Here is a 13,924-nt window from a genome sequence, read left to right on the forward strand (position 1 = left end):
GCATTAAAGCCCTGTGCATGTGGCACTTGGGGACACGGGATAGCGGTGGCCTTGGCAGTGCCGGGCAATGCTCAGACTTGATTTTAGAGGGCTTTTCCAGCCTAAACCACTGTCTGATTCCAGATTCTGTAACTCAACCTGCACAAAACCAAAGAGCAGGATACACGCTGAAGCGGTATCATGGACAGCGACACAAACTGGGCAAGAACCACGTTCAGGTTTTGGAGAGCTCAGGCCGAGAACCTGCTGGTTACAAGGACAGAAACTTCCCGTATTTCACTTCCTTCTGGAAAGACAGCACGCCCACCTTATCCGAGGCCTCGGAGGCCAGCAGGTTGGTGGCCAGGGTCTGCAGCTTCTGGTGGGCCACGTTCTTGAGGGCGGCCAGGCTGCGGCGGGTCATGGCCTGCTTCAGGTTGACGGCGGGGTGGCTCAGCGCGTCCACGGCCGCCGGCACGGCCTCGTCGCAGGCGCTGAGGATCTCCACGGCCGTGATCCCCATCACGCACCGGTCCAGCGCCCCTGGAACGGGGAGGGGACAGCTCAGCATCCCCAGTGGCACGGGGCACGAACACCTGGGTGTGACATGCCACCTCCCGTGCTTTAGCAGCTGGGCTCTGAAGGAACACTGCTGAAAGGATGGAATCCCCTACGCTTCCATGATGTTCACAAACCCCCCGGTGCGATTCTGCACCGAACGCCTGGAGCGACGAGCTCCAAACAGAAATGTGCCAAAGTGCTTGAATTCTCCCCTCAGACACAGCTTCGACAGCGCTAAGAGCAGATCTATATTTATGGCCATTAAAAATGGATTAACCAAGGTCTCTGAGCTCACCAGTGTCCATCTGCCAGACGTACACGGAGCCATCGGAGCATCCCACCACCAGGTAGTCGTCGGACGGCCTCCACTTGATCACTTGGATTGGGAACAGGTGGCGGGACGCCAGCATGATGCACTTCTTCTCCCTCAGACTCAGCAGACCCACGGAGTGATCGCTGGCAACAGAGCAAACGCAGTGCTGGACTCTGGCCTAACAAAGGAAAAAAGAGAAGAAGCTTAATCATAATGCAGAGGTGGTATTAAAATCCTTTCCCTCTGTGGGCCGAGCAGGGTGACCCAAAGCCTCTTTAATGCACAAAACTCAGGCACCTAGGTTAATGCTCAAACTCGCTGAGGTCACTGGGAACAGAATTCCCTGACCAGAAATTCCCTTTAATCCATCCTTTGCACATCATGAAGAGAAAATGGGTATTAAACCTCATTTTGCTAAGCAAACCCCAGAGTTTTCAATCAATGTCACTTTGCTCATTAAAGTCTATTTATTCAGCTAAGTTTCAAGAGGCAAATTTGTCTCTGAACCCTATTTTTTTAATAGGTTTAATAAAGACCCCATTTTCAACCCTTTACAGAATTAAAGCACAGTGGAAGAAACCATAAATAACAGAATAATCAAGCTCTATTTTGTGAAGCTCTTGCTAGAGCTGGGTGGGTGCTACACCCCCAGCGTTCCATGCTGCATTCCCATTCTCAAGGAGGACTGAGGTGCTGGAAAGGTTCTCCTGGAGAACTTACACTGCAGTTTTCTGGTGGAACGAGCAGCTGGGTGATTTCCCCCCCGTGGACACAGAAGATATGCTTCATCTCTCCCGAGAAGATATCCCAGATGATGACGGAGAAATCCACCCCACCTGAGATCAGGTACCTCTGGTCGTAGCGGGAGGACACCTGGTGAGGGTACAGCAAACACGTGACCTTGTTCCGGTGGCCTCGGAGCGTCCGGTGCGGGGGCCAGCCTGGCGGGCGGGAGGACGGGCACAAGCGCAGACAAAGAGAGGGAAAACAGAAATTCACCACAACAATTGACTCCCAAGTGTTTGTTCTGCAGCTCAGATCCCCAAACCCCACGCCACATGGAACACACGCACCCAAGAGCAGCCCAAGCACAACACACGGATCCCAGCAGGAACCCCGGCAGGCTTTTCCCATGGAGATTTCTACTGGCACATCAGTACCCAGCACTGCAGTGCCAGGAACTCTCTGGACAAGGCAGGAGATGCTCCCTTGCCTTATCTCTGCTCCTGCATCTCAAAACCCCCACAGAAATACCCAAGCTGGCCTTGCCTGGGTCAACAGCTGAAGGGACTGCCAGCACAGAAGGGTGCAATAGATTTATGAGTTTCCACCTGTGCATGCCGTACCTCGGCGCAGCATGTGCTCGCCCTGCAGCAGCTGCACGATGGCAGCAGGTTTGTGAATTGCCACCCGTGCATGCCGTACCTCGGCGCAGCATGTGCTCGCCCTGCAGCAGCTGCACGATGGCAGCAGGTTTGTGAATTGCCACCCGTGCATGCCGTACCTCGGCGCAGCATGTGCTCGCCCTGCAGCAGCTGCACGATGGCAGCAGGTTTGTGAATTGCCACCCGTGCATGCCGTACCTCGGCGCAGCATGTGCTCGCCCTGCAGCAGCTGCACGATGGCGGTCTGCGTGGCCGGCACGATGACGATGCTGCCGTCCTCGCGGCCGCACACCAGCCGCCCGTGGGCCGGCATGTAGACGCTGGCCGTGACGCGCAGCGGCTCGCTCGCGTTGGCCACCATGCTCAGCTGGTCGATGATCCCCGCGGGCCGGGGGCTCAGCTGGTCGAAGGCTTCCTGCAGGGACGTGGACGTGGCTGTGCGCAGGCCTGGGAAAGGAGGGCAATACCAGGGCTAAGGTGGGGGGATTTCAGCGACTGCTCCTAGCGGGAGGTGCTGGGAGCTGGAGTTCGATATTTAAGGTCTCTCCCAGCCCGCTGTGGGATTCTCTACTGGGAACGGAGTCATTACAAGAATAATGCTAATTAAGATTTTGAGCGTATCTGATCAGATGAAGACACTACAACTCCTGCAAGGAGGTAACAATTAAACCCCAGCCTCATGATCCGTGGGAGAAGCAGCACGGCTTTGCCCAGCAAGAGCACACAGGAAGCACAAAGGTCTGGCTGTTAATTAGGTACCTTTTGCACCCTCCTGCTGGTCAAGGGTGTCGGGCACGCTCCAAATGCACAGCCTCCCTGAGGAGTCCCCTTGGATTAAGAGCCTGTAGGAAAACTCTCTCTGGCCACAGAAGAAGCGCGTCACTGGAGGACATATCAGGAGCTGTTTGAAAAATAAGGAACAACCTCAGACCACGCACCAAGCACGTGCTCAGCTCCCAGCTTCCTTCCTTCCAAAGCAGGACGAAACCTCACACAGCCCATTAAAGAGCTCCACAGAAAGGGATGCACCTGTTTCTCTGCTCTGTCCAACACGCTGTACAGCAAAGGTGGAATCAAGTTCTCCACTGCTTTCCCCACATCCCTGCGGAACGAATCGCTGGCTGGGAGGCAGCTGGGAGTAGGAACAAAGAAAGGAGATAACAAATTTATAGTAATAAAATTCCTCGCATTTAAAGAGTGATTCCTACAGTAGGACATGGGCGCTGCTCCCATCCTCATGCTCTGATGACGTGAGGGCAAGGAAGGAGTTCCCACATGATTTATGTGGGAATATTCAAGATAAAACACTATCTCCACCCAGAACAAACACATCTGCACACCATGAAGATGTCAGAAAGAAAGTCTTTGGTTTTACACTTGTCATTTTTAACTTCTTTAACACCACATTTTGAATTAATTTTATAGTTTTATATTTACATGTCTTCCCTTATTGGGCCAATATTTCAGTAGTTCTTTAACGAACCCAGTTCAATTCAAATTAACCAAAAATTAAATAAAGGGAGTGTTTTCTGTTGAGTACCTGGCTGGTAATTTATAGATGAAACTTTGTCCATCCTCTGTCCATACAATCACTTTATCAGCTGCCACAAAGTCCCCACCAGTCCAGGTCTGCTCATTTTCACTGGGCACTGAACACAAGAGGGAATAATCTCCAGCATCAAAGACCTGAGAGGAAACAGGGACAAAGTCTGCTGTTATTAACCAATTAATTACACATCAAAATGCCCAGGCAGCAGCTGATTTTGGGTTCAGTACCACGGAATCGTGGAATGGTTCGGGGTGTTAAAAACCTTAAGGGTCATCTTGTTCCAAACCCGCCCCACGGGCAGAGATTTGGATTAAATAGCCAGAAATAGGTTAAATATACAGTAGAGGCACAGTGAAGGGACTCGGAGCCCCTTCACCTGGATGTTTTCATGCAGCTCAGTGGAGGTTCCTGAGGGAGAAGCCCCGGGGCTGTGCCTTACCCTCCAGTACTTGGAGCACACGACGAGGAGCGAGCGCTGCGTGAAGGCGCAGAAGGCAATGCTCTGGCAGTTCTCGCAGTAGATGGGTTTGGACTCCTCCTCGAACACGGGCGCGGTGTCCTGGACCAAAGAGACCCGGCTCACCCAACGCCCTCCCCCTGCTCCCGCTGAACCAGCAGCGGGCCAGGCCCACGGGAAACACTGGGGCGCTTCTGCAGGCACTCCTGTGGGTTTGCCAAACCCAAAGCCTCCGAGCAGCTCTCACTCCCTGGCTCCTCCTAACGGACCTGCGGGAGCACGTGGTGTCCCCTCTGGGCACTGAAGCCTCCCAGCTTCCCCAGCAGCACAGATTAGTGGTGCTGACCTTGCAGCCAGGCTGTAAGGCAGGAAGCTGGAGTGCAGCAGATTCCATTCCCATGTCACTCCCTAAGAGAGTGATTTTTTCCTTAGATGATAAATGTATTTTACAAGAGGCTTTTGTGAAGAGCTGATTCACCACAGGTCTGAGACCTGGGGCAAATCTCCTTTAAGTAGTACCCAGGAAATGCCAAATAACAGGGAGCTGGAGATAATCCCGTATAATGAATACTCCTAAAAATTGTACGGCCTGCTCAGCAAAATATTAACCCAAATCACTACATGGCACAAATAAAAAACAGATTTGGAAGAATTGGACAATAATCCTACATTTCATTTGGAAATCAGTTCTCTGAGAAGTATTAGGAATTCTGGGGGCAACTTAAATCAGTAAAGGAAAATTCAGTAAGTTATTTTCCACTGTCAAAGAGGAAAAAGACTATCAGCAGCAGAATATCAGGAACAGAACCCTCCATCCCACCAGGAACTGTCACTAATCCAGCAGCTGGTGCCTACCTGCATCCGATTCACTTCCGAGGTGATGATCCAGACTTTCAGGATGCCAGTCACGGACACGGCCACGACAGTGTCCTCTGGGAAACACAAAATGAGCCTGAGGCACAAAGAGCCACTCACCTGTGCACATCTGAGCATAAATGAGAACCTGATCCAAGCGTTCCTGGAGCATCTGCTTCTGAATGGAATGTTTATTGGTGAGGATGGAGCAAGGAATAAATGAAAGGCATTAGCAGGAAACCCTTCACAGCAGAGCTCATTTCCAGTTCTTCCAGCAATTTATTTGTTGTGGGGATAAGAGCTGAGCATTCCCACCCCAGGATTTTGGGAATGCCCAGTTTACAGCTGTTGCTGAGCCTTAACTCAAGAGAGAAGTCCTTTGGTCAGGATTTTCCCCTCCCCTCAGGAATTCCAGTCTGCACAACAGGAACACCCTAACAAGCCCCTCGTCTGCCAGAAATTAAAGCCCACCAAATGAACACCAACGAGCAGAACGAACCCAGTCTGTGCTCAGGTGACACTTCAGCCCGTGCCAGCTGATCCGGCTGCAGCAGGATTCCCAGGGCAGCTGTGGCTGCCCCTGCATCCCTGGCAGTGCCCAAGGCCAGGCTGGACAGTGCTTGGAGCAGCCGGGGGCAGTGGAAGGGGTCCCTGTGCTGTACTGCACTAAATAGCTCTCCCTGCCACAAGAAATAATCACCTTGTGTCCTGTTGGACCGGATGATGGTCATGGAGCTGATCCAGTCAGGAGAGATCTTGGATATCAGAGAATAAAGAACCTCGAGGCTGGTTGCATCCACGACCAGAATTTCAGGATAATGCCCATGGCACAGGAGTCTCCCTTCCCGCTGCGTGCCGACTGTGAACTGATAGAACTGCACGGATGGGAACAAGCACCAGTTAGGATCCGTGCAGGACAGGGATTCCCTCATTCTGGACCCGGGGCCTGCTTCCCACACCCATTCTGCTGCCTGCAGAGGACACTTGCTGCCCTGCCATCGCTCCCAGCGCTCACCTGGATGCCCGTGTGAGCACAGGCCAGCTTGGTGAACTCGATGCACCGCCCATCGTTCACATCCCACAGGCACATCTCCCTAAAACACAGGGAAACCACGTGGAAAACAGGCCAGGCTTCCACGCACTTCAAACCCTCCACACCGTGAGGAACCTCACTTGAACCATTTGCTAGGGATTAGGCCAATTGTATTTGCAGAAACTCAAAATCGACTGGACTTCCCAGTCCTCCTAAATCCACACAACCTCCTGTTCCCTATGAGGATAAATTACAGAACCTGCAGGGGCTCAAATGAGCAGCTATTACTTTTTCATTTAAAACTTCATACCCAAATTTAATCAGAACAGAATCTGTGAGGTGCTTTCTCCTTTCCATCAGACAGATTAATTCCTGAGGAAAACATATTTTGGTTTTAAATCCAGTGGGAGGAGATCACTTAGTCCTGAAATCAGCCCAAGGTGGAAATTCTAAATTTTGACACATTCTGCCCTCAAATTCCTTGCTAAAAGGTTATTTAGGTAAATAATTCCTTAGCTTTTCTGGATAAAAAAAATCTCTATCTATTTGGATATCAATTGCACAAGAAATCCTTCCTGCTTCTACCACTTAACTGCTGCTCTATGATTAATAAATAAAACCAATCAAAAAATAAAATTCATTTGCTGAGGAATTTTCTCTTGAGGGTAAAAATCGAACACAGTGTTGAATATATGGATAAACTGGGCACAAATTCCCATTATTGCAGTTCTGCACATAATAAACACTTAGAAACTCACCCACTCTCTGATGCACTCACTATATATTGCTTTTCACTGGAAGCTGAGGCCTTGGATAAACAAGTAACTGAGGCTGTATGACCAAAGAGCAGAGCTCTGGGATTGATCTGGGAGCAGGGAAAGAAAACAGGGAGTCAAAGTCTCACAAATGACCAGAACACCCATATCCCTGCTGTCTACTTCATGTATTATGTATCCATTAATATGTGCACACACATTTAATTAGCGCAGCAGTGGATGGATCATCTCGGAAGACTTTCTACTTCACACAGGAATGAGAATTTGGGGGGAAAAAGCATTCCTCTCAATATTTACAAATCAGGAGCTGAATTTGGCTCAGTTCAATTTAAATTGAGTTTGGCTGAATGAAAAAGATTGTGCTGCACATTACAGAGTTCTCCCCAGCTGAGTTCCTGTATATCCATAAATAAGGGGAGACCTCAGAGGCCCTTTCAGTGCCAAAAGGGGCTCCAAGAGAGCTGGAGAGGGACTTGGGACAGGGAATGGAGTGCCAGGAAAAGGGGGAATGGCTTCCCACTGCCAGATGGGATATTGGGAAGGAACCCCTTTTCACAACACAGTATGAAGCAGCTCAACTGGAAATCAACTGGTTCAGAGCAGCTCCAAGGAATTGGACTGAGTTAAAAAAGCTTCCTGCAGGAGCAGCATGGAAGCCCAAGAGCCAAAACACCTCTCTGTAACCCTTGGCGTGCCATGGGAAAGGTGGAGCAGCTGCCCAAGCACGGGCAGAAGGAGGACAGGCCGAGGGTGCGCTGGTGGGCGCTGGGAAGCTGAACTGTGCCTCCATTACCTGCAGGTCAGGAGCCAGGTCCCAGAGGCAGATCTGCCCGTCGTGGCAGCCGGTGACGATGACAGAGCCATCCACGAGCAGCAGGGAGGACACGCAGTGCGTGGGGGCGCGCCGGCCCCACAGCACGATGGGCAGCACCAGGCTGTTCCCGGCCATGGCCACCGAGCGCCTGCAACTCCAACAGCGCAGCAACGTCACACACGGCCCAGCCTGCTCCCTTCCCTCGTGCTCTTGCCATCTTTTCCCCTCATGTTTCTACCATCTTGTCCCCTCCTGTCTCTGAGACTTTGTTCCCTCAGGTTTCCCGCCCTTTTCCCCTCAGGTTTCCCGCCCTTTTCCCCTCAGGTTTCCCGCTCTTTTCCCCTCAGGTTTCCCGCCCTTTTCCCCTCAGGTTTCCCGCTCTTTTCCCCTCAGGTTTCCCGCTCTTTTCCCCTCAGGTTTCCCGCCCTTTTCCCCTCAGGTTTCCCGCTCTTTTCCCCTCAGGTTTCCCGCCCTTTTCCCCTCATGTTTTTTGCCATCTTTTCCCCTCAGGTTTCCCACTCTTCCCCTGATGCTTCCTGCTCTTTTCCCTCATGTTTTTTGCCATCTTTTCCCCTCAGGTTTCCCACTGTTCCCCTGATGCTTCCTGCTCTTTTCCCTCATGTTTTTGCCATGTTTTCCCCTCATGTTTCCTTCTCTTTTTCCCTCATGTTTTTGCCATCTTTTCCCCCTCATGTTTTCGTTATCTTTTCCCCTCATGTTTCCTGCTCTTTCCCCTCATGTTTTTGCCATCTTTTCCCCTCATGTTCCCACTCTTCCCCTCATGTTTTTGCCACCTTTTACCCTGATGTTTCCTTCTCTTTTCCCCTCATGTTTTTGCCATCTTTTCCCCTCATGTTTCCTGCTCTTTTCCTCCATGATTTTGGCACCTTTTACCCTGATGTTTCCTTCTCTTTTTCCCTCATGTTTTTGCCATCTTTTCCCCTCATGTTCCCACTTTTCCCCTCATGTTTCCTGCCCTTTTCCCCTACTGTTTTTGCCATATTTTCCCCTCATGTTTCCTGCCCTTTTCCCCTACTGTTTTTGCCATATTTTCCCCTCATGTTTCCTGCCCTTTTCCCCTACTGTTTTTGCCATCTTTTCCCCTCATGTTTCCTGCCCTTTTCCCCTCATGTTTTTGCCATCTTTCCCCTCATGTTTCCTGCCCTTTTCCCCTCATGTCTTTGCCATCTTTCCCCCTCATGTTTTTGCCATCTTGTCCCCTCACGTTTCCCACCGTTCTCCCCTCACATTTGGGGGATCCCAGGATGCAGCAGATGGGTTGCAGCAGACGGACAGACAGACATGACCCCCCAGGTATGAGGCAATGGTGCTGTTGATTTACATTATGGGGGTGAGGGGGAAGGCTGCAGCCTCCCAAAATCCAAAATATTATCCTTCAAACCAAGAGGGAGGGGAGTAAAAGGTGGGGGCCAAACAGCACATCCCTGTGCACACAAGGATTATTGCCCAAATGCCTCTTTTTAGAGTAATTTTGAAGTTACAAATGTTTTAAGCCCCGAGACTGAAGCAGTTTTTATACCCCTGATGTTGTTATGTCCCTGCTACACAAACATTCATATTGGAATATGGAATATCCTGCCTTAGGTGAAATCAACCTTGTATAATCCACTGATAAAGTGGATCCTGGCCACTCTCCAGCAGGAAATAGGTCCAGCACTATCTTTACAGCAACATTTCGGATCTTCCGAACGCATTGACACAAAAAACACAGTGGAATTTCAATTGTCCCCGGGCCAAAACGGTCTCAATGACTGGGAATAGAAACTCAAGTTGTGGCAATAAAACCCACTTGAATTTGCACAAGATTTAAACCCCACAACAACCCTCTGTTTGTGGTAGCAACATTCCCAGCTTGCTGAGCACTTCCATGCTTTTAGAACTGAGCTTTTCTTATCGGTGAAAAGGTCATGTTAAATTAATAACCAAACACTCCTTGTGGATTATCTTGTGGAGGTTTATGCTCTGAACTCACCCCAGCTCAAACCAGAGCTCTGATTTAGAGGAGCATGAACACACCAAAACAGGCAGGATTCATGGAAGAACTATTTTAAAATTTGTGTGGTTTTGTGGGGTTTTTAACAGCTACATACACATTTTTCTACCTTGAGTTTTCACTGGTCTGTAAACCTGTTTCACAGCACTTCAGAGGGAATAGATCTGAATTATGACAGAAAAATAAAGGTCACTCCAACCTGGACACTTCCAGGGATGGGGTACCCACAGCTTCCCTGCACAAACTGTGCCAGCACCCCGATCTATTCCAGCAGAAATCCCCGTCATTTCTTGTCTGGGGAAAAACCGCAGGAATTGTTACTCCATTTGATGAGTGCTGCCACCCTCTGCAGCCAGAGAAGTGGAACACGACTGTGTCCCTGGAAAAAAGGGGGAAGGGAGGGAGCAAGGGCAGGGTAATGAATGGCTAAGGATTACACATGGCTCCCGGGAGGCTCCCGACAAGTCAGGGATCAACTGTGGGGTTTGCACAAAATCCACATCACAAAATCACTAATATCACATCAAATGACCCTTCCCAGTGAAGCAGCCCATTTCTGGCAGCCCACTGGCCCATCTTCATTAAAAGCTATTTAATTAAGAGCTCGAATGTAATGAGCAGGATCAATAATAGACCAAAAATCCAGTCTTTCTCCACACTGCAAACCACACCTGGCCCTGCAGAGTTAATTGTTATGCAATGCTGGATCAATTGCTCTGTCTGGACCATCACATCACAGAAAGAGAAATTAATTCAGCATTTTAAATAACAGGCTGACAAACAAAGAGCTACAATTAAACCAGGCTTGATTTGCAGGGAAATCATCATAAAAATGGAATGAAAGCAGGAATAAAGTGTCCAGATGCAACAGAACAAAATGCAAATATCAACAACTAGAACAAAAACACGCGCAGCAAACAGAAATACCTACTCAATTTTTGTGAGGAAACAAACCAAAAATGACTAAACCGGAGCTGAAAAACACCAATAAGCAGCACAAAAATCCCTTCCCACTCCTCTGCCGCCCTGCTGCTCCCACCTCAGGGAACAAGTCACAGTGTTCCCGTGTCACCTGGCTGTCAAAAACAGCTGCATTTTTTAATAAACACAGGAAGTGCCCTAGTGGGGCACAGAGCTGCTGCTCGAGACCCTGCATTTCACCATTCTGCATTTCAAGGTACTCCTGAACACTTCCAAACCCACACCACTCTGAACAAAGGGAATTTTCAAAAGGAACACACGGGAGGATGTTACAACACACAAGAGCATTAGCACACAGCTAACCTAAGAGATTTCAGATTTTCCATGCAGAAAACACATTATCAACCCCCTGACAGTCCCATTTCAAACACAGTTCTCAGAATATTTCACAGCAAGGCTCTGGGAGAGAGAGGAAAAAGAAAAACTACCTCTTTCCTTCTAGTTTGTGACTATGGCAGCGCAAGGCCTTCGTAAAAAACTTTCTTTTCAGGAAAAACCACATTTTAATTCCCCAGGATTTTGGATGCCAGAGCTCAGCCCCAGCAAACACCAAGTGCAGCCCTGCCAGCACCAAAACCCCCTTTTGTCCGAAAACAATCAATAATTCCCTTTTTTGCCATCAGTGATGACAAAGCACAGGAGCAAATCGACACTGTCCCAGTGCCAAACGGGCCCAAAAGCAGGCAGGGAATCACTGCCACCAAGTGCCGCCCCGGCGCCGCTCAGAACTGCCCCAGAGCCTCTGGGGCAGAAATCTCTGAAATCTCTTAGGTTAGCTTCCCGCAGAGAAGGGAACTTGGGCACGGGAAAGGGAGGTGCCCCTCGTGCAGCTCTTCCTGAACTCCACGGGGTACATCTGTCTGGCTCCGCAAGCGCCAGACCCCTGCCCTCCCTCCCAAAACACACTACAGCAAGGGTTCTGCTGCTCCGTGTGCACACCTAGCTATCTCAGCACCCTTGTGTTTAGTGCCCTCACCCGACATCCTCCAACGCTAAACCTGGCAAACTACAATAAATAAACAATGCAGAAATAATCCTAATCTTAGACATGCAGTAAATGCAGGGAACACACGTAACAATAAACAGAACAAATGCAGGGATGTGGAAAAAACACCTTCCCAAAACCAGGATTTTTTAAAATATGTCAACAGAAAGCAACTATTTAAATGAGGGAACGAACAAAACAAAACCAAAAAGTTAAACAATGTGTTAACCTGTCAGAATAATCCATTGGCTCTTTGAACTGCTCTGCTTGAAGGTGGGACTTAGGCACATTGAATAATCCCGGATCAATTCCTATTTCAGTAAAGCCACTAAACTGATTTTTCAAGCACAAGGAATTACATTCTGAATCCAAGACTCAACTAAACCCCTTTTCAGGCTGTCTACCCAGAAATCCACCAGTGGATTTTTACCCAAAAAAGCCCCCAAAGAGAGCAAATCCTCGGGAGGAAGAGGTGAAACAGAAGCGAGCCCCCTCAGTTACACCAGAGTAACTCCTCCCAAACACTCGTGTTTCCATTACGGAAGGAATTCATCTCAGCATGTGTGTGCACACCCCACTACCTGCCCCCAAAACACTAATACACAGCCCTGAAGAGTGCTAAATAGCATAATATAGCTATGAACGGGCATTTTAGAAAAATCCGATGATTTTAAATCTACTGACAGATTAGACTTCCTAGTTATTATTTAGGGATGGAGAAAAGGGACCCTTGAGGGAGGGAGAACACAATGAGAACACCTTCCCTGGGTATGCAGGAGGTTCCAAACCTAGACGGAGAACAAGATACTAATTTGGGACACGAGGCCGGAGTTAATGAGCACCTCTGGAAGCCTCTTGCAGGTTTGCCCGGTGCTTCGTTTGATGGCACGCTGAACCCACAGCAATTTCTCCTGTTTCCAGCTGCCACGAAGGACAGTTACCCAAAGCAGCTGGAGCACTCCAAATCCCATCCCTGGGTGCCAAGAGCACCGCGGCTGGCACAGGGAAGGGAAACAAAACCGGGGAAGGCTGCGAGGTAGCAAAAATTCGGCATTAAAAGGCATTTAAGCCGCCAAGAGGATCAATTCCTGTGGGAGCCTCCCCTTAGGTAAGGCTCCGTTAGAAGCGATGGAAAGCTCCATCCATTAATAACCTGGTGCCGGTTTTGCGGCGAACCCTGAGGGAATTCCAAAGCCAATCCTGCTCCGTTACCGGTGTCCCGCGATACCGGGGCTCCTGGGGCTCCGGCCCAGCCGAGTCTCGGGTCCCGGAATGCCCGGGTCCCTGCGCCTCCCGGTGCCGCAGCCTCCTCAGCGCTCCCGGCGCGGATGCTGCGGGGCCTGCGGAGAGCCGCGGGCTCGCCCTACCCCTCCCGCTGGGAGCGAGCCGTTCTCCCGCCCCGTCCCCGGTCGCACCTGTCCGGTGCCGGTGCCGGTGCCGGTGCCGGTGCCGGTGCCGGTGCCGGTCCCTTTCCCGGCCCTCACGTGCCCCGGGCGCCGCGGCCCCGCCGCGCTCGGTGCGGCAGCGGCCGGATGACACCGCGTCCCGCGACACTGGCGCAAAGCTCCGGCCGGCGCACTTGACGGCAGGTGCCGCCGCCGTGGAAACCGCTGGGTGCCTCTGAGGGCGAGCGAGGAGCCGGTGATTACTTGCTTACTTAATTAATAATTAATTAGCGAATACTGCAAGGCTTTTGAATTACAACAGGCGGGAGCAGAATGCTGGGGATATTCCTGGTGTTTGGTAGGAAAAGCGCCAATATGAGACCTCTTGAAGTGACATTATGTTGTGTTATAAAGTACGTTGGGAAGTTGTCAGGAATGACGCCGCAAATGCAGTCAGAGAAAGTCCTGGGTTTAATTTTGGCTTTATTTTGTAATTATTACAAGCACTCATCTTTTATTTTCCCCCTTTTGGCGTCACCAAAAAACGAGTTAGTGACGAAACCAGTACTAAATTTTTATGTTAAAATTTGAAGGCGCGTCTCCCCTCACAGAATTCCTGCGCTTGCCCGTTCCCAAAATGGCCGCTGGGCGGCGTCGCGCCCTCACGGCCTGCCCGTTCTCAAAATGGCCGCCAGGGGGCGTCGCGCCCTCACTCGCTGCCCGTTCCTAAGATGGCCGGCGGCGGCGTCACCGCGTCCCGCGCTGCCCCGCCCAAGATGGCGGCGGCGGCCGGGCGGGAGCGGAGCGGGGCGGCCGCGCCTGCGCCCGTCCCAGCGG

The 13,924-nt window shown here is 50.5% G+C and overlaps 2 protein-coding genes across 2 annotated transcripts in view; one reads left to right on the forward strand and one right to left on the reverse strand.

Annotated features, from left to right (window-relative positions):
* The window catches only part of WDR7 (WD repeat domain 7), a 39,402-nt gene extending 31,414 nt beyond the window's left edge, over nt 1-7,988 (reverse strand). Inside the window, exons 1-13 of the mRNA XM_053968722.1 lie at nt 7,702-7,988; nt 6,891-6,997; nt 6,115-6,193; nt 5,800-5,974; nt 5,100-5,176; nt 4,227-4,346; nt 3,779-3,924; nt 3,268-3,370; nt 2,998-3,139; nt 2,437-2,685; nt 1,574-1,794; nt 836-1,031; nt 308-522 (exon numbers count right to left, since the gene is read on the reverse strand). Of these exons, the coding sequence (XP_053824697.1) occupies nt 308-522; nt 836-1,031; nt 1,574-1,794; nt 2,437-2,685; nt 2,998-3,139; nt 3,268-3,370; nt 3,779-3,924; nt 4,227-4,346; nt 5,100-5,176; nt 5,800-5,974; nt 6,115-6,193; nt 6,891-6,997; nt 7,702-7,857 (1,986 nt within the window). The 5' untranslated portion in view covers nt 7,858-7,988. The remainder of the gene's footprint in view (nt 1-307; nt 523-835; nt 1,032-1,573; nt 1,795-2,436; nt 2,686-2,997; nt 3,140-3,267; nt 3,371-3,778; nt 3,925-4,226; nt 4,347-5,099; nt 5,177-5,799; nt 5,975-6,114; nt 6,194-6,890; nt 6,998-7,701) is intronic.
* Nucleotides 7,951-10,633, forward strand: LOC128781619 (uncharacterized). The gene is made up of 2 exons (XM_053931317.1): nt 7,951-9,036; nt 10,553-10,633. Exons 1-2 carry the CDS (start codon nt 7,951-7,953, stop codon nt 10,631-10,633), a joined length of 1,167 nt encoding a protein of 388 aa, XP_053787292.1.
* Nucleotides 10,634-13,924: the final 3,291 nt, after the last annotated feature.

This window comes from Vidua chalybeata, chromosome Z, assembly GCF_026979565.1.
Source record: "Vidua chalybeata isolate OUT-0048 chromosome Z, bVidCha1 merged haplotype, whole genome shotgun sequence".
NCBI classification, from domain to species: domain Eukaryota; kingdom Metazoa; phylum Chordata; class Aves; order Passeriformes; family Viduidae; genus Vidua; species Vidua chalybeata.

Bases quoted from the DNA above. Each gene is read 5' to 3' on its own strand.
- LOC128781619 (XM_053931317.1), top strand. From the start codon at position 7,951: ATGTTTCTACCATCTTGTCCCCTCCTGTCTCTGAGACTTTGTTCCCTC. The intron at 9,037-10,552 runs GTATGAGGCAAT...CTTGATTTGCAG, and splicing joins AGACAGACATGACCCCCCAG to GGAAATCATCATAAAAATGG.